Source organism: Pseudorca crassidens, chromosome 13 (genome assembly GCF_039906515.1).
Source record: "Pseudorca crassidens isolate mPseCra1 chromosome 13, mPseCra1.hap1, whole genome shotgun sequence".
Classification (NCBI taxonomy): Eukaryota; Metazoa; Chordata; class Mammalia; order Artiodactyla; family Delphinidae; genus Pseudorca; species Pseudorca crassidens.
In genome coordinates, this window is record NC_090308.1 from 1,739,456 (window position 1) to 1,760,423 (window position 20,968).

The following is a 20,968-nucleotide window of genomic DNA, read 5'->3' on the forward strand; positions in this document are numbered from 1 at the left end:
GTGCCGGAAGCCCGGGCGGCAGCCGACCCCGCGGCCCCGCGCAGCCGCAGCGTGGACGACGCGCGCCCCGCCCCGCGTCCCGCCCCGCGCCGCGCCCCGCGCCCCGCCCCGCGCAGCTGCCCCCTCCGCCGCGCGCTGGACCCCGGGCCGAGGAGGTCCGTGAACTCCCGCTCCCTGGACCTGCTCGGAGAAGACCACCACCCTGAGGAGTTTGTGGTGTAGACGCCTCGGGGCTCCGCTTCACCCCCGCAGGGCCCCGTCCGCGCCGCACGGCTCCGCCCACTTGGGACTCTGTCCCTGCAGCGCCGCTCCATCCACGCGGGGCTCCGTCCATCTCTCCATCCACGTCTCGCCGGCCCTCTCTGCCCTGGAGGCTCCCACCTACCACCGCCAGGCTGAACGGGGCCTCTGGCACCGCCCCTTTTACCTGGCGGCTTTGCACCTTCACCTGTCTGAGGGGTGGAGCCAGCTCTGTCAGGCCTGGAGGTGCCGACGAGGTCTCACTTTCCCTGCTGCTCGGACTATGGCCGGTCCGAGCATCTTCCGAGGTCCGCGGCTCCAGTCTCTGCGCAGTGGCGCGTGGGCCGCGCTGCCTCTAACGCTCGAGGGAAGGTGTCTCAGCTCAGGGGTCCCCAACCGCCTGGCCGCGGCCTGTTTGGGGCCGGGCCGCACAGCATGCCCTCCGGAGCTCGCATTACCGCCTGAACCATCATTCCCCCCACCCCCACCCGCCACCCCGCCTGTGGAAAGATTGTCTTCCACCAAACCGGTCCCTCATGCCAAAAAGTTTGGGAACCAATGTCCTAGCTGCTCTCGGACATTGGAGAGACCTCTGGGGTTCCCCTGCCACCAACTCCTCGATAGATGGTGAGACCAAGAACAGCAAGCTTCCCGGGAGTCCTTGAGCTCACGGTCACCGTCGTTGTCACTGCACTGGCCACAGGTTCCCCAGACCACCCTCTCTGCAGCGCCTGCTGTTCACAGCCCTGGGCCCACTGGACAGAGGTGCCTCTGTGAGCCGTGGGCCCAGCTGCGTCACCCCAGACCCTCAGCAGAGCCCACCTTGTCCGCCGTGTGTACACAGAGGCACCGGGCCTGGAACCGCACAGCCACGTGGACACTGGTCCTGTGGAGCTGGTGGCAGGAAGTGGGAGGGGCAGGCTAAGGAGGAAGCCGTGATCTACTCTCACTCACAGAAGGAAGGCTCCAGAAGAAAGCCCGCCAGCGCAGAGCCTGAGTTTTCTCCTTCCCATCACAAGTCAGGCTCTGAAGGTGGTCCTTCCCCACCTCCTGCCCCAGTATCCACCCAGCCCGGAGGGCGTCTGGGCACCAGGGAGCCGTGGCATCTAGTCAGCACTGGTCACCCCCCGCCCACCGGCCATTCATTGCCCCTTCCCCTCCCCGAGTCAGAAGACTGGATGGGAGGTGGGGACAGGGATGGGTCCGGACCGCCAACACCCCTCGTCTGGGGCAGGAGACCCCTTCCGAGCTTCGCCACCTCTCCAGCTGGCGGCTCCACAGGTGGCTGAATGGCTGAGTGGAGTTTCACAGCGATTTCTGGAAAAGCATATTGAGGGACTTTGACCTTCGCCGGGGGCCGTACTGGCCGGTGATTAAGAGGCCAGTGAGCAGGCCGAGTGTCCCACTTGGGGCTGGACCCGCCGGGGTCGGGGCGCCCGGAGGGTGGGCTGTAGTTAACGCTGTGCTTTCCCGTCCAAGTCAGGGCAGCTGCCCCAGGGCTGAGACATGGCCCCCACCGCCTCCAGGGCCCTACGTGCAGGGGGCCTTCTCGAACCGTCCACCTCATGGACAGTGCAGAGTGGCTGCGCTGAGCCCAGACGGCAGAGGGAGCTGGCCTCAGGCTGGCGCTCTGTGTCCCCAGAGGGAAAAGCAGGGCTGGTGCCGTGTCTCACCTATCTCCTGACCCCAGCTGGGCCCTGCATTCCTTGCTCTGGAACAGGTGGGACTCCACGGGTAACACCACCCTCCCAGCCTGAGGCTGGTGACAGGCACGTGGCGTGGTATGGCTTAATTCACCTGTGCGTCCCTCTGGCCCTCCCCCCCCTTGCACACCTGCTGCCCTCTGTCTGGATGCACTGACCCGTGTGTCACTGTCAGATAGTCCCAGACGCTGTGCCCGAGACACCATCGTCCCCTCCCTGTTCTGCTCACTCCTTGAGGACCCCACAAGGGCCGTGTTTTGGGGACGGGGTGGAGCCTGAGCCCAGGGGGCGGGGTCTGCAGCCTGGCCTTAACCCGGCCTCTTGGTCCTTACTGTGAAAGGAAATCGCGCTCGTGCTCACACCGCGCATGTGTAATGAAGAGCTGCACACACGTCCGTGTGTCTGCACCTGGGCAGCCTGCGCCGGGGGCGGGGCGCCGGGAGGCTGGGCGGTGCGGCCACACGAGTACTAGATTCTCGCCGTGAGGGTTCCTGGACACCGAGAGCTTCACCTCGTGAAGAACCACGGTGTCCTAGCGCTGCGTGGACGGAGGAGCTTGGAGGGGAGACCAGCCCCCGCCCTTGGAGTTCATATTTGTCTAAGTTGTTTTTTAAAGAAGCATGGTGGGGGCGGCTGAAGGGCGGTGCTGCCGTGGGGCACGGGCCGGCAGGGTGGCCAGGGGTCGGTCGAGGTGGCCTCATCTGCTCAGTCTTTCCCTCATTAAGCAGACGTCACCGAGTCAGGTCACGTGCCAGCACGGGGTGGACGCCAGACGGGGGCAGCACCCCCCAGCACGGAGCGCGGTGAGGGCCAGGGTCGGCCGTGGCAGTGCTGGACCTCCCGGGCCGCCCTTCAGAGTCCCCTGTGCAGGAGGTGCCCACATGCCCAGCTGGGCCTCCCCGAAACAGGGCTCGCGAGGACTCCTAGCCTGTGGCCACAAGAGCAGGCGGCGAGGGAGGTGTGGTCCTGGAGGACGGGGTTGGGCCTCCAGAGCTGTTGCGAGCCTGAGCCCTTGCTTTTCCGTGAGTTTCCGAGGTCACACTGAGTCGGGTCCCCATGGTAAGAACTGAGGCTGCATCTGCCCTGGTCTAGGGTCCTTTAAAGGAAATTTGGGAGCAAGAGCCCAGCCTAACGGACTGCTTTGCGGTCCCACACACACCCATACGTGTGCACACGCAAGCACACGCGTGCACACGAACGTGGGCAGAAGTGGTGAGTGGGCGCGGAGCGGTGGAGGGAAGCTCTCACCGGGTGCCCACTCGGAGCCCCTCGCGGGGACTCGGAGCTCCGGTGTCTGAGCGCCCGCGCGTCCCGTGGCTGCCACGAGAGGGCGCTGGCGGCGCGCTGTGGCTCCGGGGCGGCAGGGACCTGGGTGCGTCCCGCCCCCGCGCGGCTCAGGGGCGGCTCTGGAAGGCGGGGGCGTGGCCTGGGGTTGCGGGCGGGGCCGCTCAGGCTGCGTGGCTTCCGACCTCGAACGCGGGCTGCGCCTGCGTCTGTCACCCCTGATCCAACCCACCCCGACTTGAGGGTGGCCGGCGCCACGGGTCGAGAGAGGCTGCGCGCAGCCCGTGTCCTTGGCGGAAGAGGCGGCAGGGACCGCTGGCTGACCCCGGAAACCACCCGAGCCCTGTTCCAATTTCTGCGCTCCCTCTGGGCCTTGCGGAGACACGGCAAACGGCCGCGTGTCCGCTCAGCGCCGGGGCTCCGCGGTGGCTGGGCGGTGCCGCGCCCGGGTCTCCAGCCCCGCCCCCTGCGGCCTCCCTCCCCGTCCCGCCGGCCGCGAAGGCCGGCAGAGGGGGCCCGTCCCCAGGAGAGGAAGGAGGCTTCTGTGCAGCAGCGGGAAAGCCGCCTCTTCATCTTGCGTGGGTGGGGACCCAAGGCCTTCCGGGCAAGGCAGATGCTGCAGACGCCCCGGAAAACGGGTGTTAGCCAGCAGGGGCCGCAGTTGTGAGGGGTCACTCAGGACTGACCCACCTTCGCCCCGGGGGTCGTGTGGCCCCCAGGGCTGCGGGGGGCGCCCCGAAACGTCTCCCTCCACACTCGTCAGGGCTGAGAGGCAAGACCCCCAGGTTCCCTCTGGACGCTGGAGGGCGGGCGGGCAGATGGCTCAGGAACGAGTAGGCCGGACATGACCACCGGCTCCCCCGTGAGGCCGGAGGTCACGCCAGCAGGTCCAGTTCCCGAGAACCCCGAGGACTTGTTCAGGGCCAGCCACCCGCTGCTGGGCCCTGGGAACCTGCATGTGGACCAGCGTGGCCCATCTGCCCCGGGGACTCTGGGGCCAGAGAAGCACCACAGCCCAACCTGGCGGCAGGTGTTTGGGGGCCTCACCCTCTCGGTCATGGGCCAGGACTCCAGGGTACGTGTCCAGCCGGCCACCTCCGCTCTGTGAAGCCTTCTCTGCCCAACGGCCCTGGCTCCCTCTTGGGAGACAGAATCCGGGTTCAGGGTGTCCTTTCTCCAGGAAAGCCTGATGCCCCAAGAAGGGCTGCATGGGCTTTGAGACTCGGAAGAGAGGACCGCGTCGCTCAGCTGTGTCCGGGGACCCTGGGGGCAGGCCCCGCCCGGGGCTCCTGCGGTGGGGACTCTGCGGCCCAGGCACGGAGGAGACGGGCAGGGCGAGCTGACCGCCAGGCCATGGGCATTGGGCTTTGGGCCCCATCGGCATGTTCACATGGGGACACCGTTTGGAAAAATGTGCAGGACTGGGACTTTTTGACCGTCAGTGGTTAAGCTGGCTGTCCACCCACCGTGCACCCCGTCACCCTCCCCGTGGGCGGAGCCGGCGGGCACTCGGGGCCCAGCCAAGGGGGAAGTGGGGTTTGGTGGGAGATACCCGCAGGGTTCACAGTCACGGACAGCTGGACGGGGACAGCAGTGGCCTGCGGGAGGACCCCTGCGGTCAGAGGTCACGTCTCGTGGGGACCTTGACCCCCCAGTGCCGGAAGCACGCGGCAGCAAAGCTGGCACCGCGGGGGCGGGGTGGCAGGGAAGCCCACGGCTCACGGACATCCCAGGCCCTCCCGTGGCTGTGAAGGGCACAAGCCGCAGACACCAGCGTCAGGGGAAACTGGGAAAAAGCAGGGTGAACTCCTCGGTCAAGGACGTGGTCGAGGACGCAGCCAGGAGAGGCTGCGGGTGCTGTCGGATGAAGTGGTGGAAGCGCCTCGCGGAATCCTGTGGTTATTAGTGCAATTCGCATGCTTTGAAAAATTTAACGTTGTGACTTGACGGTGGTGACGTTTTTCTCTAGGTATGTGTCTGCTACCTCCTTTAGAGTGCGTCACCTTATTTTTTTTCCCTTGCGGGAGGGTCCCCGTCACCATCAGTTTATATAAGATTCAGGCCGCAGGCCCAGCCCACCCAGGCCCGCCAGGGGCTCTGCCCGAGGACCTCTGGTCACAGATGGGAACGTGTCCCTGCGCCCCCTCTGCTCTCTGCTTCCTCCCGGGGGGCGTGGGGCTCCCGTGAATGCAAACCCAGCTTTCCTCCGAGAGCAGATGTAGGAACACGTTAATCGTTAATACGCCTCGGCCACCTGAAAAGGCCACTGCCCCCCGGGGAATCTCGTGGGCATGGCTGGAGGCTTTGAGGGGGAGGGGGGCAGCCGGCAGAGGGAGGTGCGGGGTGAGTGTAGCCCAAGGGCTCGGGCCGTCCGCGGCGGGCAGCTCGGCCTGGCGATGGTTAGCAAGTCCGGGAAGCAGGTTCCCCAGAGTGGCAACAAGTCCCCGAAGATGGCCAGCTCCCTCCCTCATCTGTCCTTGTACGAGGCCTGTCCCGGGACAGCAGGGCGGGGGCACCTGGGTCTACCTGAGAGGTTCTGGTCCACACACCTGCCCCTGCTGCTGCTGTGTGGACGGGGGCGCAGACATGGGGGCCACATCTAACCCCCAACTGGTTATGGAGTCTTCGAGGGCGGGGCTTTGCCCCATGTACGGAGCAGCCCGGTGCTCCCACAGGGCGCAGCGTCGTGCAGTGGGCTTCCCAGGGGTGGCCCCGTGACTGAGTGAGCGAGTGGACATGGGCGACACGCCTGGTGCAGGTGCCCAGGGCGCCCAGGGGGCGGTGCCGGCTCCCTCTGGGCCCCACGAGCCCTGCCTCCGGCCCAGCCCGGGCCTCCCCCCGGAGGGAGGGTGTGGGCAGCTGCCCGCGTGCCTGGACCGCGGGACCCCTGGAAGCTGGACAGCGTGCTGGCGCCCCACAGGGACGCCACGGTGAGCCTGAGACCCCACGTCTGCCTCCTCCGCAAATGAAGTGTTTTCTGTTTCTGCCAACAGCGCAGAGTCAGAGAGCTGTCCTGTGCTCTGTCCTGAGGCTGGCCAGCGGCCACTCTGAGGGCTGGGATGCCAGCGGCCACGACGATGTGTTGGCACAGCCCTGGCCGGCCCCCAGGAGCCCTGCCCTTGGCCGGTGGCAGCTCTCCCCCCTCCTCCTCATGCCCCTGTCACTGTCTGTCAGGGTGTGGCCCGCTGTTCCAACCATGAGGCTCGTGGTGGCCCAGGCCTGGGCGACCAGTGACTGTCTCAAGGGACGTCCTCAGCGGGCGTCCAGCGCGGCAGGCAGCGTCTCCCGGGTGCTGTTCTCACCGCAGGAGGACACGGGGCTGTGGGGGGACAGGGGACGTGGAGCAGGGAGAACTGGTCACACGCACGGGAGAGAGGTGGGGCACTGTACCCGCCACAGCCGCCGCCACCTGCTTCTCCCCAAAGAACAGCCAAGCGGGGGCGGTGGGCGCGTGGGCCCAGGGGACGAACAGAGACACGATCGGATGGTCACACGGAGCCTGGCCCAGGGCCCAGTGCCTAGAGCAGCGGCCACTGTCCCTCAGGGCAGAGCCCATCTCACACGGCCGGGCACCATGGGAGCATGGCGGGCGGCTCCTCTGGCCTCGCAGCCCTCAGGGCTGTGACCTGTCCCTGGCTCTCTGGGCACCCGTGTCCCCCAGCTCCCTCTTCTACGCCGAAATAGACGCAGGAGCTGACAGTGGTCCTGCCCAGCTGCTGCGGTCTGCGCCTGTCCTGTGGAGAAACTCGGTTACTGCTGTCCTGCTGTATTGCGGCTTCGAATCCGCCCCAAAGGCCTCGTCCCACTGACGGGGTTCCTAAGCTTGGCAAGCAGGGGAGGGGCAGTTTGAGAGCGGAGCTCGCTGCAGTCGCATCCACCTGCTTTCGGGCCAGCCCTTTAAGCCCTCGGGGGGCGACGGCGCAGTGGCAGTCTCAGGTTGTCACCACGAGGGGGCTGGGCGTCCTAGGATTACGCAGCGCGCAGACGGGTCCTGTTCCGCGAACACATCCCTCACACCCGCAGGATCTGCCGACACGCCGGCGGGCACTCCCAGGTGAGGACCGTGCGTGCGCTGAGCCTGGGCCCCCACCCTGCTCCCCGCCACGTCACGCGGGATCGCCCCTGCTGCTTTAACGCCCCTCTTCGCAGGAACGCGAAAGTCACGTGAGTCAAGGGAAGCGGAAACTGATTTGTTTGTCACGTTAGGGAGTTTTCACCATTTTAGAAGATTCTGCCTCCACTGGCTACGCTGCTCACGATATCTGAGCTGTGAATACGAAACACTTCTGTGCTCTGCTGCTTCCGCAGCTGCCACGTTCGTGCAGGTGTCACACACAACAGGTCCACTTAGCCCTTCTGTTTACAGTCGTCTGCCATCTCTCTGCTGATCCGTCTATCGTGGATCTAATTGTGTGGTTGATGGTGTGTGATTCCTCCACGCAGCGCCCCTCCCACCCCCAGCGCTGGCCCCTCGGGTCCCCGGGGAGCCGTGTCCCGGCGGCTGGGACTCGGGGAGCAGCCCACGGCTCCTGCATCGCGCGGCTGCCCCCCTCCTGTCGTGGGCACCTAGAAGGCACACTCGGGAGCTGGGTGCCCTGGAGGGGTGCAGAGTGCCCAGCCCGGGACACTGGCGGCCACTGTGGAGCGGAGGCCCTCCTTTGGGCTGGGACCAGCGTGTCCCATCCTTCCTGGAGGTGCTGGCTGTGCCTGGGCGTTGACCCGGACCCACTGCGACCCACTCCCTGAGCTGTGCACAAAATCTCTACCAGGGTCCTCAGCTCTTCGCTTCGTCTTTGGGTGTTATCGCTTTCATTTCCGCGCGCAGAAAAGATCTAAGCCATTCTGATCTAAATCAGAATGCACATCTTCCGCGCGGCTCTGGGATTCTTCTTGCCCGGAGCGTGGCAGCCCTTGCGGGGTCTTCCCACCCGGGCAACCCCCTCTCCCGCTCATCTTCCTCCCTCCCCGACAGGGCCAGGCCAGGGCCAGGCCTCACGGACCAGGCTCCCGGAGGCTGGGGTCACGCCCTCTGCGAGACGGGTGACGAGACCCTGGTCCTCTCTCGGGGACGCCCGCGTGTTCCCTGCTGCGGAGCTACAGTCTCTTCCTGCTGGGAAACGGGTGGCCACACCGCACTAAGCAGCTGATGCCTCCACGCCCACCTGCCCGCCGGGCCCTGCACCGGGCAGCTCCCTCCTGAGCACCGTCCTCTCTGGGCACGTGCCAAACCCTCGGAGCAATGGGGTGATGTGGGGAGAGCCACGTGGACGGTCCACCCTTGTGGACGGCCCTCCGCAGCCTGGCGGGCCTGTAGCAATGCTCAGATGCTCTGAGAAGCAGCGGAAAGTCCGTTACTGCACTGACAGCCCGCTCAGCTGCCGGCGGCGACGGGGCTGCACCTGTGCCAGGAGGGATGTGGGGACAGCCAGGACCACAGCCAGGAACAACGACGGGGTGTGTTTCCCACGTTCGCAGCTGCCGGGCTTCAGGGGGATAAAGCTGCCCCGCTCTCCTCTCCAAGTCTGCAGGGCCCCCCAGTTCTGTCCGCAGGACCCAGGGTTGAGGGCCGGGGTCCCCCCTCGAGTCTGCATCGTGCTCGGCCCCCTGACATGGGCTCGAACAGGTCCTCGTGAGGGGGAATAAGGACACACAGTCACCTGCTCTTTGCGGGGTGCGTGCACCCGGCACCCCGTTACACCCCATCTGTGCCGAACGAGAGGACAGGTTCCCTGTCCCTCCTGCCGGCAGCCGGCCAGCCCCTGGGACCCACCCGTGGGCCCTGCCCAAGTCCTCTTCCCCAAAGGCGGCTCCTCAGATGCACCTGCCTCCCCCAGCCTCCTGCTGTCTCAGTGATCTGTCCAGACGTGGGCCGGCTTTACAGGCTTCAAATTCAGCGTGTTTATTTTCACAGCACATGCATTATAGGCAATGCCAGGAAGCACATTTTAAGGGAGAAAAGCCCGCATCCACCTCTCCTTCACCTGAGTTTTCTGGGGGCTGGACGGCCTCGCTCCGCTTGCGGCGCTCACTTGGGCTCCAAGCCCCAGGCTCTGCAGCGTCTCAGCCACGTGCCTCTGGCCTGGGCCACGCCCACGATCGCCCAGTAACTTTGCATCAGCTCCTTGAAAAAAGAAGTGACGACACACAGTTGGAAAGATTCTAATGCAAAAGTGGCATCTCTAAAGTCCTGCGAAGCCCAGGTCGCGGCCATACCCGCCGTCTCCGTATGCACCGGCTCAGGAGGGGTGAGCCCGGCCCCCAGCAGCGCCAGCCCAGGCGCCCCAGGGGCTCCCCGCGGAGTGCCCCTGCGCTTAGGGGGCAGAGGCCCCCGGCTGCACCTGGTGAGGCTGGGGTCCCGCTTTGTGCTTCACAGGGCCCTCGGCCTCCTCCAGGCCCTTGGCAAGGAGCACCGGGGCTTCTCCCCACAGTGGAATCCAGCTCTTGCTTTCCTCAAGGGCCAGCAGTAGGGTGAACAGTTTGGGAGGAAGACCAAAGACAGGGGAAGGGCAGGCGCGGAGGGAACCCGAGGCGGAAACAGCAGCCCGGCCATGGGGACTAGAGTGTGGGCTGCGGGCGCCCGGCCCTGCATCCCCTCCCCCTCAGCCATGCACGTCCTGGGCTGAGCACGGGCCCTGGGAGCAGCCCCCCTCTCATCCTGTGGACAGAGCGAGAGGGAGACCCCGAGACCAGGGACAGAAGGGGCCCTGGAGCATCACCTCAGTCATCCCAGGACGGGCTGCAGCTCCAAACAGAGCAATCTGTCCCCTCGCCTGCGTTTCTACCCCTCCCCTGTGTGTTTCCATCCCCTGCCCCATGTTTATCCCCCATGGCAGGAGCTCCATTAGCCTCCCATGACTGGTGTCTCCCAAGGAAAGACAAGCCACTTAACTGTTGTCAAATTCGGTAGGAGACGCTGGGGGTGCCCACCCTGCCCCTCCCGTCCCGAGCTCCCTGTGGGGTGGGCGGCCTGAGCCAGGCCAGGGCTGCCTTGAGGAAAGTCTGACAGAGAAGCTCAGCTCAGGAACCTGCCTGCCGGGACAGACAGCCTGGTGCAGGACAGAGCCCCATCGAGCTCCCCCCCATCGGCTCAGAGCTTGAGCTGGTGAGGGCCAACGTCGTCAGGTCACCTCGATCCCCAAACCCACAGCCTGATGCTTCAACGGCCCCGAGGGTCGCCCACACTTCTTCTAACTCAGTCGGGTCTCTGGCACCTGCAACCAGGAGTCCAGCCTCCACATGGCCAGCCAGTGCACACAGCCCAGAGCAGGGGCGTCCGTGCAAGTGCAGTGCAGTCCCACAGCTCAGAGACCCCCTGCGTGTGCCACACCCCTAGGAACTTGGAACCCAGCCGGAGGGGCTGGTGGTGCCCACACTCCACAAACCACCCAGGGCCAGACAACACTGAGAAGAGCGACAGTGTTCTCAACAGCACTGCAAATCCTGAGGAAGGGCCGGCAGTGACCCCGAGCGCCGGGAAGCCCCCCAGGAGGTGTGGCCGGGAGGGGCGAGCCCGGGGCGAGGGGCAGCGGGGCAGCAGTTCCCCTCTTTGGGGCACCGATGGGGACGGCAGTGCCGAGCGCGTCCTGGAGCAGGTGCGTGAGCCCACTGTTCCTGTTGGGACGTGGCCTCTGCCTGCCGACAGCACCCCCAGGATGTCTGCGAGGGCTGCCAGGCTCCAGTTCCTGCACAAAGTCTCCCTCAGGGCTGATCCCGTCGCTCCAGACACCCTGGCAAAGTGCAGAGACCTCGCCACACACAGGATTTACATGCATTCAGGGCGACATCAAGATGAATCAGAAAAGCAAAATGGAGGCTTCTCGGGAAGAGCGGGTGGAGGAGACCCTGCGTCCCCTTGGTGTCCCCCTCTGGCACCCACGCAGCGCCAGCAGGGGAAGCTTTTAGGGGAACCGGGCTCCTCGCCCCGCAGGTCGCCCGCAGGGAGCAGTGGTTGGATTGACGCACAGGGTCTCGGTGCTGAGACGGCACCAGGAGGATGGGGCTGGAGTTTAGAGGGCATCTGGGAGGGGACAGCGGGCCTGGGACCCCCGTCCGCTCACGGTCAGGACCCCTGGTCCCCAGGCCACCCAGGGGAAGGCTTCCCGCTCTCACCCGCGCTCACTGCCCGCCAGGCCCACGAGCCGCAGCTTGGCGCGCACAAGCTCCCCGTGGCTGGTGGGGCCCAGGGACCCCCGCCCGAGTCCTTGGGTCCTCGGCGACACAGAAGCGGTTCTGCGGGACGTGCTCGGGCTCCTCCCGGTGGCCGGCAACCGGGGTGCGGGGCAGAGGAGCCCGTGGGCAGTGACCGACTTGACCGCGGGTCTGCTGCCGGGGAGTGACCAGTGACAGGAGACGGTCCCCAAGCTCCCCTCAGCCTGCCACCCGCTGAGGCCCCGCCAGCTCCGTCCCAGAGGCCAACACCTCGCACAGAGCAAGACCCTGGTTGGCTTCATCCCTTCCTCTTAAAGGCTGACAGGAGAGGGGCCCAGTGACCCTGAGGGGATCCTCCGGGTGAAATAGGAAAGAACAGGCAGGGGAGAGCGTTTTTCACTGTTGAAAGCTGAGCTAGTGCCTAAGTAGTTCCAAGAAAATGAGCTAAGGCTCGCTAGAAAGACTTGGTAGTGACATTAATTAGAATCCCAGTGGAAAAATCTATTATCTTCTAGAAACAAATTCTACAATTTCTGTTTTAATAATACACCACAAAACTTCTGAGAAAGTCTTCTTCATGTTGATGTACATATCAGTTTCATCGTGTGTTATTCCTAAACAGACTTTTTTAAAAGATTTTTTACACAAACCCTAAATAGTGTATCCCTATGTAGAAAGCAAAGAAAACACACTTACGTTTAGAAAGAACATGAAAGCGGCTCTGGGCCCACTGCCTGGGGGCGCCCAGCCTTTTCGTCTGTGGACCAGATGTGTGGGCACCAACAGCCAGGGCTCCCTCAGCAGCACTGTCCGCCCGGCGCTCCCTGGGGGCAAGGTCGGTCCTAGGACTGGTTAGTGCGGGTCCGGCTGGTGGGCAGTTAGTAATCCGGGCATCGCCTTCCCCTCTCTGCCCCCTTGCCTGGGCCATGAGTTTCAAGTGACCTCGAGACAAGATGGGTCAGGAACGTAGCCCACACTGGCCTGAGACTGGGGTGAGGATGCCCTTTCTAGGGTGAACCCCCTGGGCCCGGGGCTTCTTTGTTACCGAGTGTAGGCCCTAGACCAGTAGCTCTCCACGGCGGCTCTGGGCCCGTGAGCTTGGAGAAGTGCACATCCCTCGGCCTCGCCCCAGCCCTGGGGCTGCGATCACGGTGTGGGGTGAGGGGGTGTCTGTGTTTCCACAAACCCCGCAGGTGACCCCGTGTGCGCTCCCCTAGACTTACCGACCAATGATGACCTACAGACCTGGCGACACGTGCATGATTTTCTTACACAACTGGAATCACTTTATATACTGGTGTGTAACTTTCCAAGCCCAAATCACAATTACAGCGTCATTCATGCTGAACGCATCACATTCCAAGGTAAAAATATGCCATTTCCTTCTTATTTAACAAAGCGCCCTCCTTCCTCCCACCCCACACCCCCTTTCTTCTCAGCCTGGGGTCCCTGTGGCTCTTGGGTTTGGGTTCCAGACCCTCCGAATAAGTGGCTGCAGTTCCTCCCCAGGGCTCTGTGCCATGCCCAGAGCCTACAGGTGCGCGGATTCTGTCCTTCGCACGTGGCTTTCTATTACAGGCAACTGACCGGGCGCCGACGGCCGCTCGCCGCTGCTGCGGGGGAAGCAGCTGTGGTAGAGGCACCGCGGTCAGCAGGTGAGATCTGGAGAAGTCGGCAGGCGCTGCGGTGGCCGCCCGCGCGGCTGAGCTGCGGACTCCGCCACGAGCGTCACGAGCCCCACCGCACTGCGGGCGGACCCCGAGGGTGCCCAGAGCACACGAACGTCCCCGAGGGACCGGGGAGGCCGCCTGCACGTCAACCTCTAACTCTCCGCACAGAGACCTCGCATACAAGCTAAGCGTACCCAGCTCAAGAAGGCAGCACATCGTAGACAAAATTAAACATCATAAATCAGATTTTTACTGCTATGAGGCCTGACTGCCTTACTGTGCCTCTAACTGCTTCACCCTGGAATAATCAGCTGTTTTGGAACCAAATGGAGGTTCCCAGCCTTTTCAACATCAAGTGTTCTTTCAGGTACGGCACCTTCAAGAGCCTCAAGACTTTAACATACTTTGTGTATCAAATCAAACTTATGAAAGAAAAATTTAATTTACTTTCTTATTTTAATTCATGAGATTTGACAGCTAAGTAGAACTTTTGATCTGCAGGAGACAATATTTTGATCATGTTATCTATTAATCAAAAGCTGACAGTTTTGGATAACTTGTGTAAACTTACTGTGATTTCCTTTAGGCCTTTTCAAGTGTTAGAAATAGCTTGCAGACCCTTCCCTCGATAACTTCGAGACCACAGGACGTGGGCAGCATGACGCTGACCCTTTATCCCTTCTCCTCCCTGTGTGGTCAGTCAGGTGACCCCCCCCTTGGAGCAAAGCTGATTCACGAACATGGGTTTAAGAATGCAGAGCTCTGGGGCTCCCCTGGTGGCGCAGTGGTTGGGAGTCCGCCTGCCGATGCAGGGGACACGGGTTCATGCCCTGGTCCGGGAAGATCCCACATGCCGCGGAGCGGCTGGGCCCGTGAGCCATGGCCGCTGAGCCTGCGCATCCGGAGCCTGTGCTCCGCAACGGGAGAGGCCACAACAGTGAGAGGCCCGCGTACCGCAAAAAAAAGAAAGAAAGAAAGAATGCAGAGCTCTGAGGAGAAGATCTAATTAAGGTGAGGAGCTGTGCTTCCTTAGTGTATTCGGTAAAATACTGACATGGCAAGTGGTGCCCAAGGATACTGTGCTTAACTGAGTGACCTCGGGCAAGTCCTGTGACTTCTCCACACCTGTTCCCTCAGCTGAGCTGCGGGGATAACACCTGTCCCGTCAGCTCTTAATGAAGGTATTCTAAAGGATTAATTAATTTGCTTTCATTGTGATTTTAAAGATCACTTCTAAAGCAAACTGAAAATTGTGAACCACACACTAAGCAGTGAAACACAATGGACCATCTCTCGGGGACAGCACCGACTTGGACGACGCGGCCGGTTCTCCGTGGGGCCCCTTGCAGGTGCCGTTGTTCCCAGAGCTCGGCACCTGGACTACTCACTCGTAGGTCAGCCCAGAGACCTCCTTCCCCTCCTGGGTTGTCGGCACCTGTGGCTCCGACCCAGACGCCTCTCGACACCTGTCGTTGGCCAGGAGGTCAAAAATGTCATTGTTATAAACTTGCACTATGGAAACTTCCACCTCGGGGCTCCTTGACGGATCTTCTGAAATCAGCCTGGAGGAGGGGCAGGGAGGGACACACAAGAGACTAAACCGTCAGAGGAGCTTAGCTAACCCCGTGGAGAAAGCGGTTAGAGAATGATTTCAATGAGAGACAGTCCTGGAAAATGGGCAGCAAAACTCATGATTCATGATCACAGGGTAGCATCTCACTAATCAAGATGACGGAGGAAGAAGGGAACGTCCTCCTTAAATTGCAGAGAAAAATAACGGTCTTGGGAATACAGACAGTTTCTAATCACATTCTACAAAGAAGCTTGAAGAGCCCGCAGCCTTGATTCAGAAGCCACCACACCCGAGGTGAGTCCCACCCAGAAGCCCAAAGCAAGCTGCAGAGGCTTGGAGCCCTGGTCCAGCAACTGGGCTTGTTTATTTTAAAATCTGTCCTGTTTCAGGGGAGATCGAGTCCATGGAACTGAGTCAGTTCCACTGGTATAGCGCCTTCCAACTAAGCCCTGACCATGACCTCTCTAAAACCCACCCAGGCTCTTAAGAAAACAACCACACATCTTATTTTGTTTTAGGTTTTAAAGTACTACCTGCAGATTGCAGATCAGTTTAAAAATAAAGTCACTACACACTTAGAGCAAAACCCCAGAGGCCTACCCCAGGGAGAAGTGACCCTGACCCTGGGTTTCCTCCCCGACGCCCACGTCCCTGCTTTGTCCCTTTGACAGACAACCCAGTCACCAAGGAACAAACAATTTCATCTTGGACACTTGCCCGGCAAAGCCAGTCTGATTCTGACTACTGTGCTTTTCCTTGTCCATTCTGAGCACTGGCCTGGACGGGTCCTACTCAACCATTGCTGGGTTGGGTTTTTCACCAGCATCCACAAGAGATCTATGGATAAAATGAGCCATTAATGTCTTCTAATGATAATTAAGAAAATTAGGGGCTTCCCTGGTGGTGCAGTGGTTAAGAATCCGCCTGCCAATGCAGGGGACACGGGTTCAAGCCCTGGTTCGGGAAGATCCCAGATGCCGCGGAGCGGCTGGGCCCGTGAGCCATGGCCGCTGAGCCTGCGCTCTAGAGCCCGCGAGCCACAACTACTGAGCCTGTGCGCGACAACTACTGAAGACTGCGCGCCTAGAGCCCGTGCTCCACAACAAGAGAAGCTACCACAATGAGAAACCCGTGCACCACAACGAAGAGTAGCCCCTGCTCGCCACAACTAGAGAAAGCCCGCGCACAGCAGTGGAGACCCAGTGCGGTCAAAAATAAATAAATAAATTGTAAAAAAAAGAAGATCAAAAAGACGACAATGAAAGAAAAATAAGCTAAATTCTCTGATGAAAATAATTGCTAGCAAAGAGCTCAGATTGGGGTTGTTCTCAGCACTGGGGTTTGCTGAGGACACTAAGAATATCTGTCTGAAAAGTGAAAAACCAAGGTGCGCTAAGCTAAAGATTGTACACCCCCTCCGCCACACGTCAGGAAAAACGCACACAGACCCCCTCTTAGCACTCAGCTCCATCCCTCCGAGGGGCCCCAAACCTGAATTACATTTCTTATCTATACAATACCGGGGAGCTAATTGGAAAGATTTTTCTTCCGTTAAATTAAGTACTTGATTTGTTTAATGCGTTGATTCATTCGTCACACAAGTATCACTCAGTTACTGGCTAGATTCTGGGAACAATGGTAAAACTAGTCTTCATTCTTGGCTTTGAAGAAACGAAGTGTTTAGTAGGCAAACGATTCCTATATAGTGTGATACATTTTATATAAAATACGCAGAAGCTCCCATGAGACGCAGGACAGGGGCTGAGCCCAGAGTCAGAGCGGGGGGAGGTGGCGGGTCCATCACAGCCCCCGCCAACGAGCACCCCCTCCAGGTGTCCTCGGCCACTTTCGTCCTGTTCACCTATTCCCGCCCGGGTCCTCCTGGGTCCTGGTTATTTGTCTGTTTCTGTTCTAGACACCTTGAGGGTTGAATATGATCACGTGTGCCTGCAGTGGTGTCCAGCAGGTAGGAAAGCCTTGTAAATGCCGTGGGTAAGAATGACAGCCGAGGTCACTGGAGAAGAGGCAGGCCAGCAGCTGGGTTCCCGAGGACGCAGGAGAGGGTGTTAGGCAGAAAGAACCCCAACTAGAATTTTGCTTTATTGGAAATGGCAGGGGGATACCTTCCTTTGGTCCCCTTAGCAATTTAAGAGTCACCTTTTTTAAGGTAAACCGTTCATATAAACATCCTCTGATACCGATGCCCGAGGTTATTATGGTTTTGTGCTGCATCTTGAGTTGGGCACAAACTCACCCGCGAAGACGGCTGCACACGTTCCTTTCTGGATCTTGTCCACTTGTGGTTAGAAAACAAAGAGGTAGAAAATTTTCCACGTTTGGACTATCATTCTCATTTTGCAAACGATGACAGTGAGGTAAGCCTCGCCCGTGGCCACCCACTCGGAAGAACAGAGTCACAATCCCGTCTGAAGGCTCCTAGCACTGTAAGACCCCGAGCTCTGTGGGAGCACCTGTCACTATAGTTTAAGTTATCACTTCATGCCCAAGACTCAAAACATGAATAAACCCGCTGTAGAAACGAGGTGACTTAATAATGTGTCAGTGTGACGTCCCTATTTGGTGAAGCTGTGTGTCCATCTCTAACAGGCTGACTGTCCAAGTGTGGTCCTAATGGATCTCTTTCCGGACGCCTTCAGCAGCCTCTGTCCTGCCCTGAGTCCTTGGCCTCTGTTTGCTGCCCTCGTGGACAAGCTTCAGAACCAAATACACATGACCTGTACGTTATTCGTCTGCAAATCCAGCTTCGTCCGGAACAGACTGTAAGCAGGTGCACAGCTCACACCAGGGATTCAATGAAGCCAAACCCTGCTTTGCCTGCCCCCCGGGGGCCCCAGCACAAGACACGAAGACGGCAGCCGTGTGAGGCTCAGGGGCAGGGTTCTCTAACTCCCCGCTCTTCTGGCCCCGTTTCTGACCTGGGCTCTTCTTTCTATCGCCTCATCTCTCTGTTTCTGGGCCTTGAAAGTGTGCTTAGCGGGGAGGTAAGTTACCGGTCAATGCTTTGATACCTGGCACCAGCCACGCTGCTTCCACCGGGCTGGATGGTTGTGAGCGTTACCAGCACACCTGGTAACCTGGTAACCTGGTAACCTGCCGCCGCTCGGATCAGGCGCTTTAAATGTGGGTAAGATGAGGGCCGGGGAGACGGGCGGAGCGCTTCTCCCCAGGACCCCTCTCCGTGGCGGACACAGCACCCTCCTCTCACCCACTACCTGTCTCTCCCGTGTCCCTCTTCCATGACATCCAGGAAAGCCACCCGCTGCTGCAGCAGTCCCGCCACATCCTCCCATGCTGCTACCCAACTTCCAGCAAGCGTGGCTGTGGCCAGCCGAGGGGTCCCTGGCGAGGGACCGGGTGACACCCTTAGCAAATGCCAGTGGCTCTGCAGAGAAGTTCTGACTCACGCCGAAGCTTCTGTGTCTTGAACCTGAAACGGAACCAAACGCTTCACGTGGTGCCGTGTCCCCAGAGGAGGGCTTCGTCCCTAAGTGAGTGACCCCTGTGTCTGGGAGGGCCGCTCTGTTGCCCACAAGCGTCCTGCCCGTGGAACTCAGGTCTGGCCCTCTGCCTTCTCGGGCCGACGAGACAGGCAGGGTCCCCCGGGCTGGCCTCGTCCCAGGCCTTCCCCATGCGTTCTGGTGGCCACGCTGAGCACAGCCCTCGAGGGCCTTGTGGCCTCAGGGACTTTCAGGATGCTTGTTACCGCAGCAGCAGCTCACCAGTGCTGACGGGTTTGATCTCCTAGGAAACAATCTGATTCTGAAAATCACAGGAGACGATTGGAGAACGAGAACTACCAAAAATCGGGGAATATTTCACCGAGGTCTTTTCTCAGAAGGGGTTAGAAGAAGTAAATTAACAAATACATCTTTCATGTGCACTAATAATGAAAGAATATTGGTTTGAAGAGGAACCAAAATATCAGGCTTTTGTGGGACTTCTTAGGTTTTGGCTCCGATTTTAAGACACAAAAGGACGATGTAAGAAGATATGGAGACAAAAGCCGAATTCCAGGGGTTATAGGAGCACAGAGGGCCAGCGGGCTCCACTGAACACCTGCCGCAGGAGACGCCTTCCCTCCAGGGGCTGACAGGCTCTAGGGACATACGGCGCGCACGTGGGGTGAGCCACAGCTCTTAGGAAACGGTGAGAAAAGTGAAGATGAGCTGGGGCTTCCCTGGCCGCGCAGTGGTTAGGAACCCGCCTGCCAATTCAGGGGACACGGGTTCGAGTCCTGGTCCGGGAAGATCCCACATGCTGCAGAGCAACTAAGCCCGCAAGCCACAACTACTGAGCCTGAGAACCACAATTACTGAGCCCACATGCCACAACTGCTGAGCCTGCACGCCACAACTACTGAGCCTGAGAGCCACAATTACTGAGCACGCACACTTAGAGCCTGTGCTCCCCAACAAGAGAAGCCTCTGCAATGAGAAGCCTGTGCACCACAACCAAGAGTAGCCCCCGCTCGCCACAACTAGAGGAAGCCTGTGCACAGCAACGAAGACCCAACGCAGCAAAAAATAAATTAATTAGTTAATTTTTTTAAAAAAGTGAAGATGAGTATCTCACACCGGGACTCCCCAAGGGCGGGAGGTCAGTGACCAACGGGAGGAGACATTGGCACCACGGCCTCCTGGACCACACGGGGCAACTGTTACTGGTTTTTTCTAGCAGTGACTGTAGTGGGAAAATCGTGACAACAGCAGGGGACGTGCCTCTGTGGCTCCTGGGGCCGTGTTAGTGGCACAGGAGACTCTTCAACGCACGTTCGCTGTCACCCCACAAAGAGGACCAGGTGTGTCTGCTCTGCCCAGGCAGGAAGAAGGGCAAACCCACGGGTTTTCACTCTGTCCCCTCCCTGCTGTCTTGCACCCTCCACCCTCCCTTGACCGGGGAAGCCGTCTAACTAGAGATCTCCTCGAGAAGTGTTGTCTCACTGATAGAATTTCGACATAAATGTGTCATAAGCATTTCTAGCATTTGTGGTAATAACGCCCAGAAGTGAACGCTCGGCAGTTCTGAACGTGTCCTGCTGGAGATGGGACGTGGTCTCCCACACACTGTCACCCTCAGCACCGCATCTATTGTATCTCTGTTCATCCTCACTGCCCGCCCGGTACCTGAAGAGTCCTCCAGCGGCTCTGGGGATGATGTCCGAGTCGCCGAAGGATTCCGACAGCGGGGTCGGCTCCTCCCTGGAACGCGGGCCCAGCGTGGTGAAGCTCTTCCCACTTCCTGTCTGTCCGTAAGCCGAGATGCAAACATTGTATCTGAAATGCAAGCCAGACTTCAGGACAGAAAGACACACAGCGGGCCTGGTGCCATGACTGGACTCTGAGACGAGTGCCACGTGGATGAACACCTGAACACACTTCCCTGTGAAGCCTCTGTTCCTCCGTTCCCGAGAAACCGGGCCTTCGTTTAAGACAACCGTCTTTTGCATAATCCACCCGTGTGGTTATTTGGTTACACGTTGGATTAAATCATATTCACGTTTACACACGCACAGGCAGCTCAGCGATACCTGTTTCTCGCACGTGTCTCCACAGTTCCTCGTGGGAGACCACGGCTGGCGCTTGTGCCCTCAGAGCCTGCCCGAGGATGCCATCCCGAGCCAGGCCCTCCTCCTAAATTCCACTCATTCGAACTTCTGGAGTTGCCTGAAGTAAGCTCATGTTCATAAAATCAGGCCAACTGAAGTGTGTATGAAACGATATAAAAGTTTGCATATTTTCTTTTGATGTCCTAAAAATATTCTTCCCCATGACATTTATGATCGCCAGCGTTGCTGACCACAGTTGAACTTAAGGTTGTGAAGTATTCTTACACTTCGTTTCTCCACGGGCCTTGGGGTTTCCCTTCAGCCAGACTGTGCCGACACCCTCTCAGTGCCAGGCCGGCCTGCCCACCACAGTCCTACAGCTCGGGGTCATTTTGGGGCAGCTCACTTCACAGAAGACAAGAACAATGAAGGATCCGTCAGTGTTCTTCCATTTGCGCTATTAGCCCAAGACGTCAAGGAGAAGATGGGAAACATCTGAAGTAAGTTTGCGGTACACACTTACATGCTTGGCCATGAAGGTGCAGGTGGTCCTGGCCCACAAGTGGCTGAAGCTAAGCCCCGACCCCCTTTCGTGTCTCCTGGGAGATTAAACGTCCAAGCACAGGCCCCACCCGAAGAGATTCTGGTTCCAGGGAGCAACCTTTAATCAGACCCCTCCCCTGCTGCGGTGAAACAAAGGCTGTGGCTCTGATAAAACGACTTCGAAGAGTCCGATGGGCTCTGACCTTGAACAGTGACACGAAGAGCCCTAGGGATCCTGGAG

At 60.1% G+C, this 20,968-nt stretch overlaps 2 protein-coding genes across 3 annotated transcripts in view; one reads left to right on the forward strand and one right to left on the reverse strand.

The window, feature by feature from the left end:
* Positions 1-13,799, forward strand: part of FRMD1 (FERM domain containing 1) — a 49,633-nt gene extending 35,834 nt beyond the window's left edge. For both annotated transcript variants that reach the window (XM_067701522.1, XM_067701523.1), the window contains one exon: positions 1-13,799. In XM_067701522.1, coding sequence (XP_067557623.1) covers positions 1-222 — 222 coding nt within the window. In that variant the 3' untranslated portion in view covers positions 223-13,799.
* Positions 10,296-20,968, reverse strand: part of KIF25 (kinesin family member 25) — a 19,062-nt gene continuing 8,389 nt past the window's right edge. The window contains 6 exon segments of the mRNA XM_067702986.1: positions 10,296-10,842; positions 10,845-10,954; positions 11,337-11,549; positions 12,911-13,003; positions 14,434-14,640; positions 19,763-19,912. Coding sequence (XP_067559087.1) covers positions 10,529-10,842; positions 10,845-10,954; positions 11,337-11,549; positions 12,911-13,003; positions 14,434-14,640; positions 19,763-19,912 — 1,087 coding nt within the window. The 3' untranslated portion in view covers positions 10,296-10,528.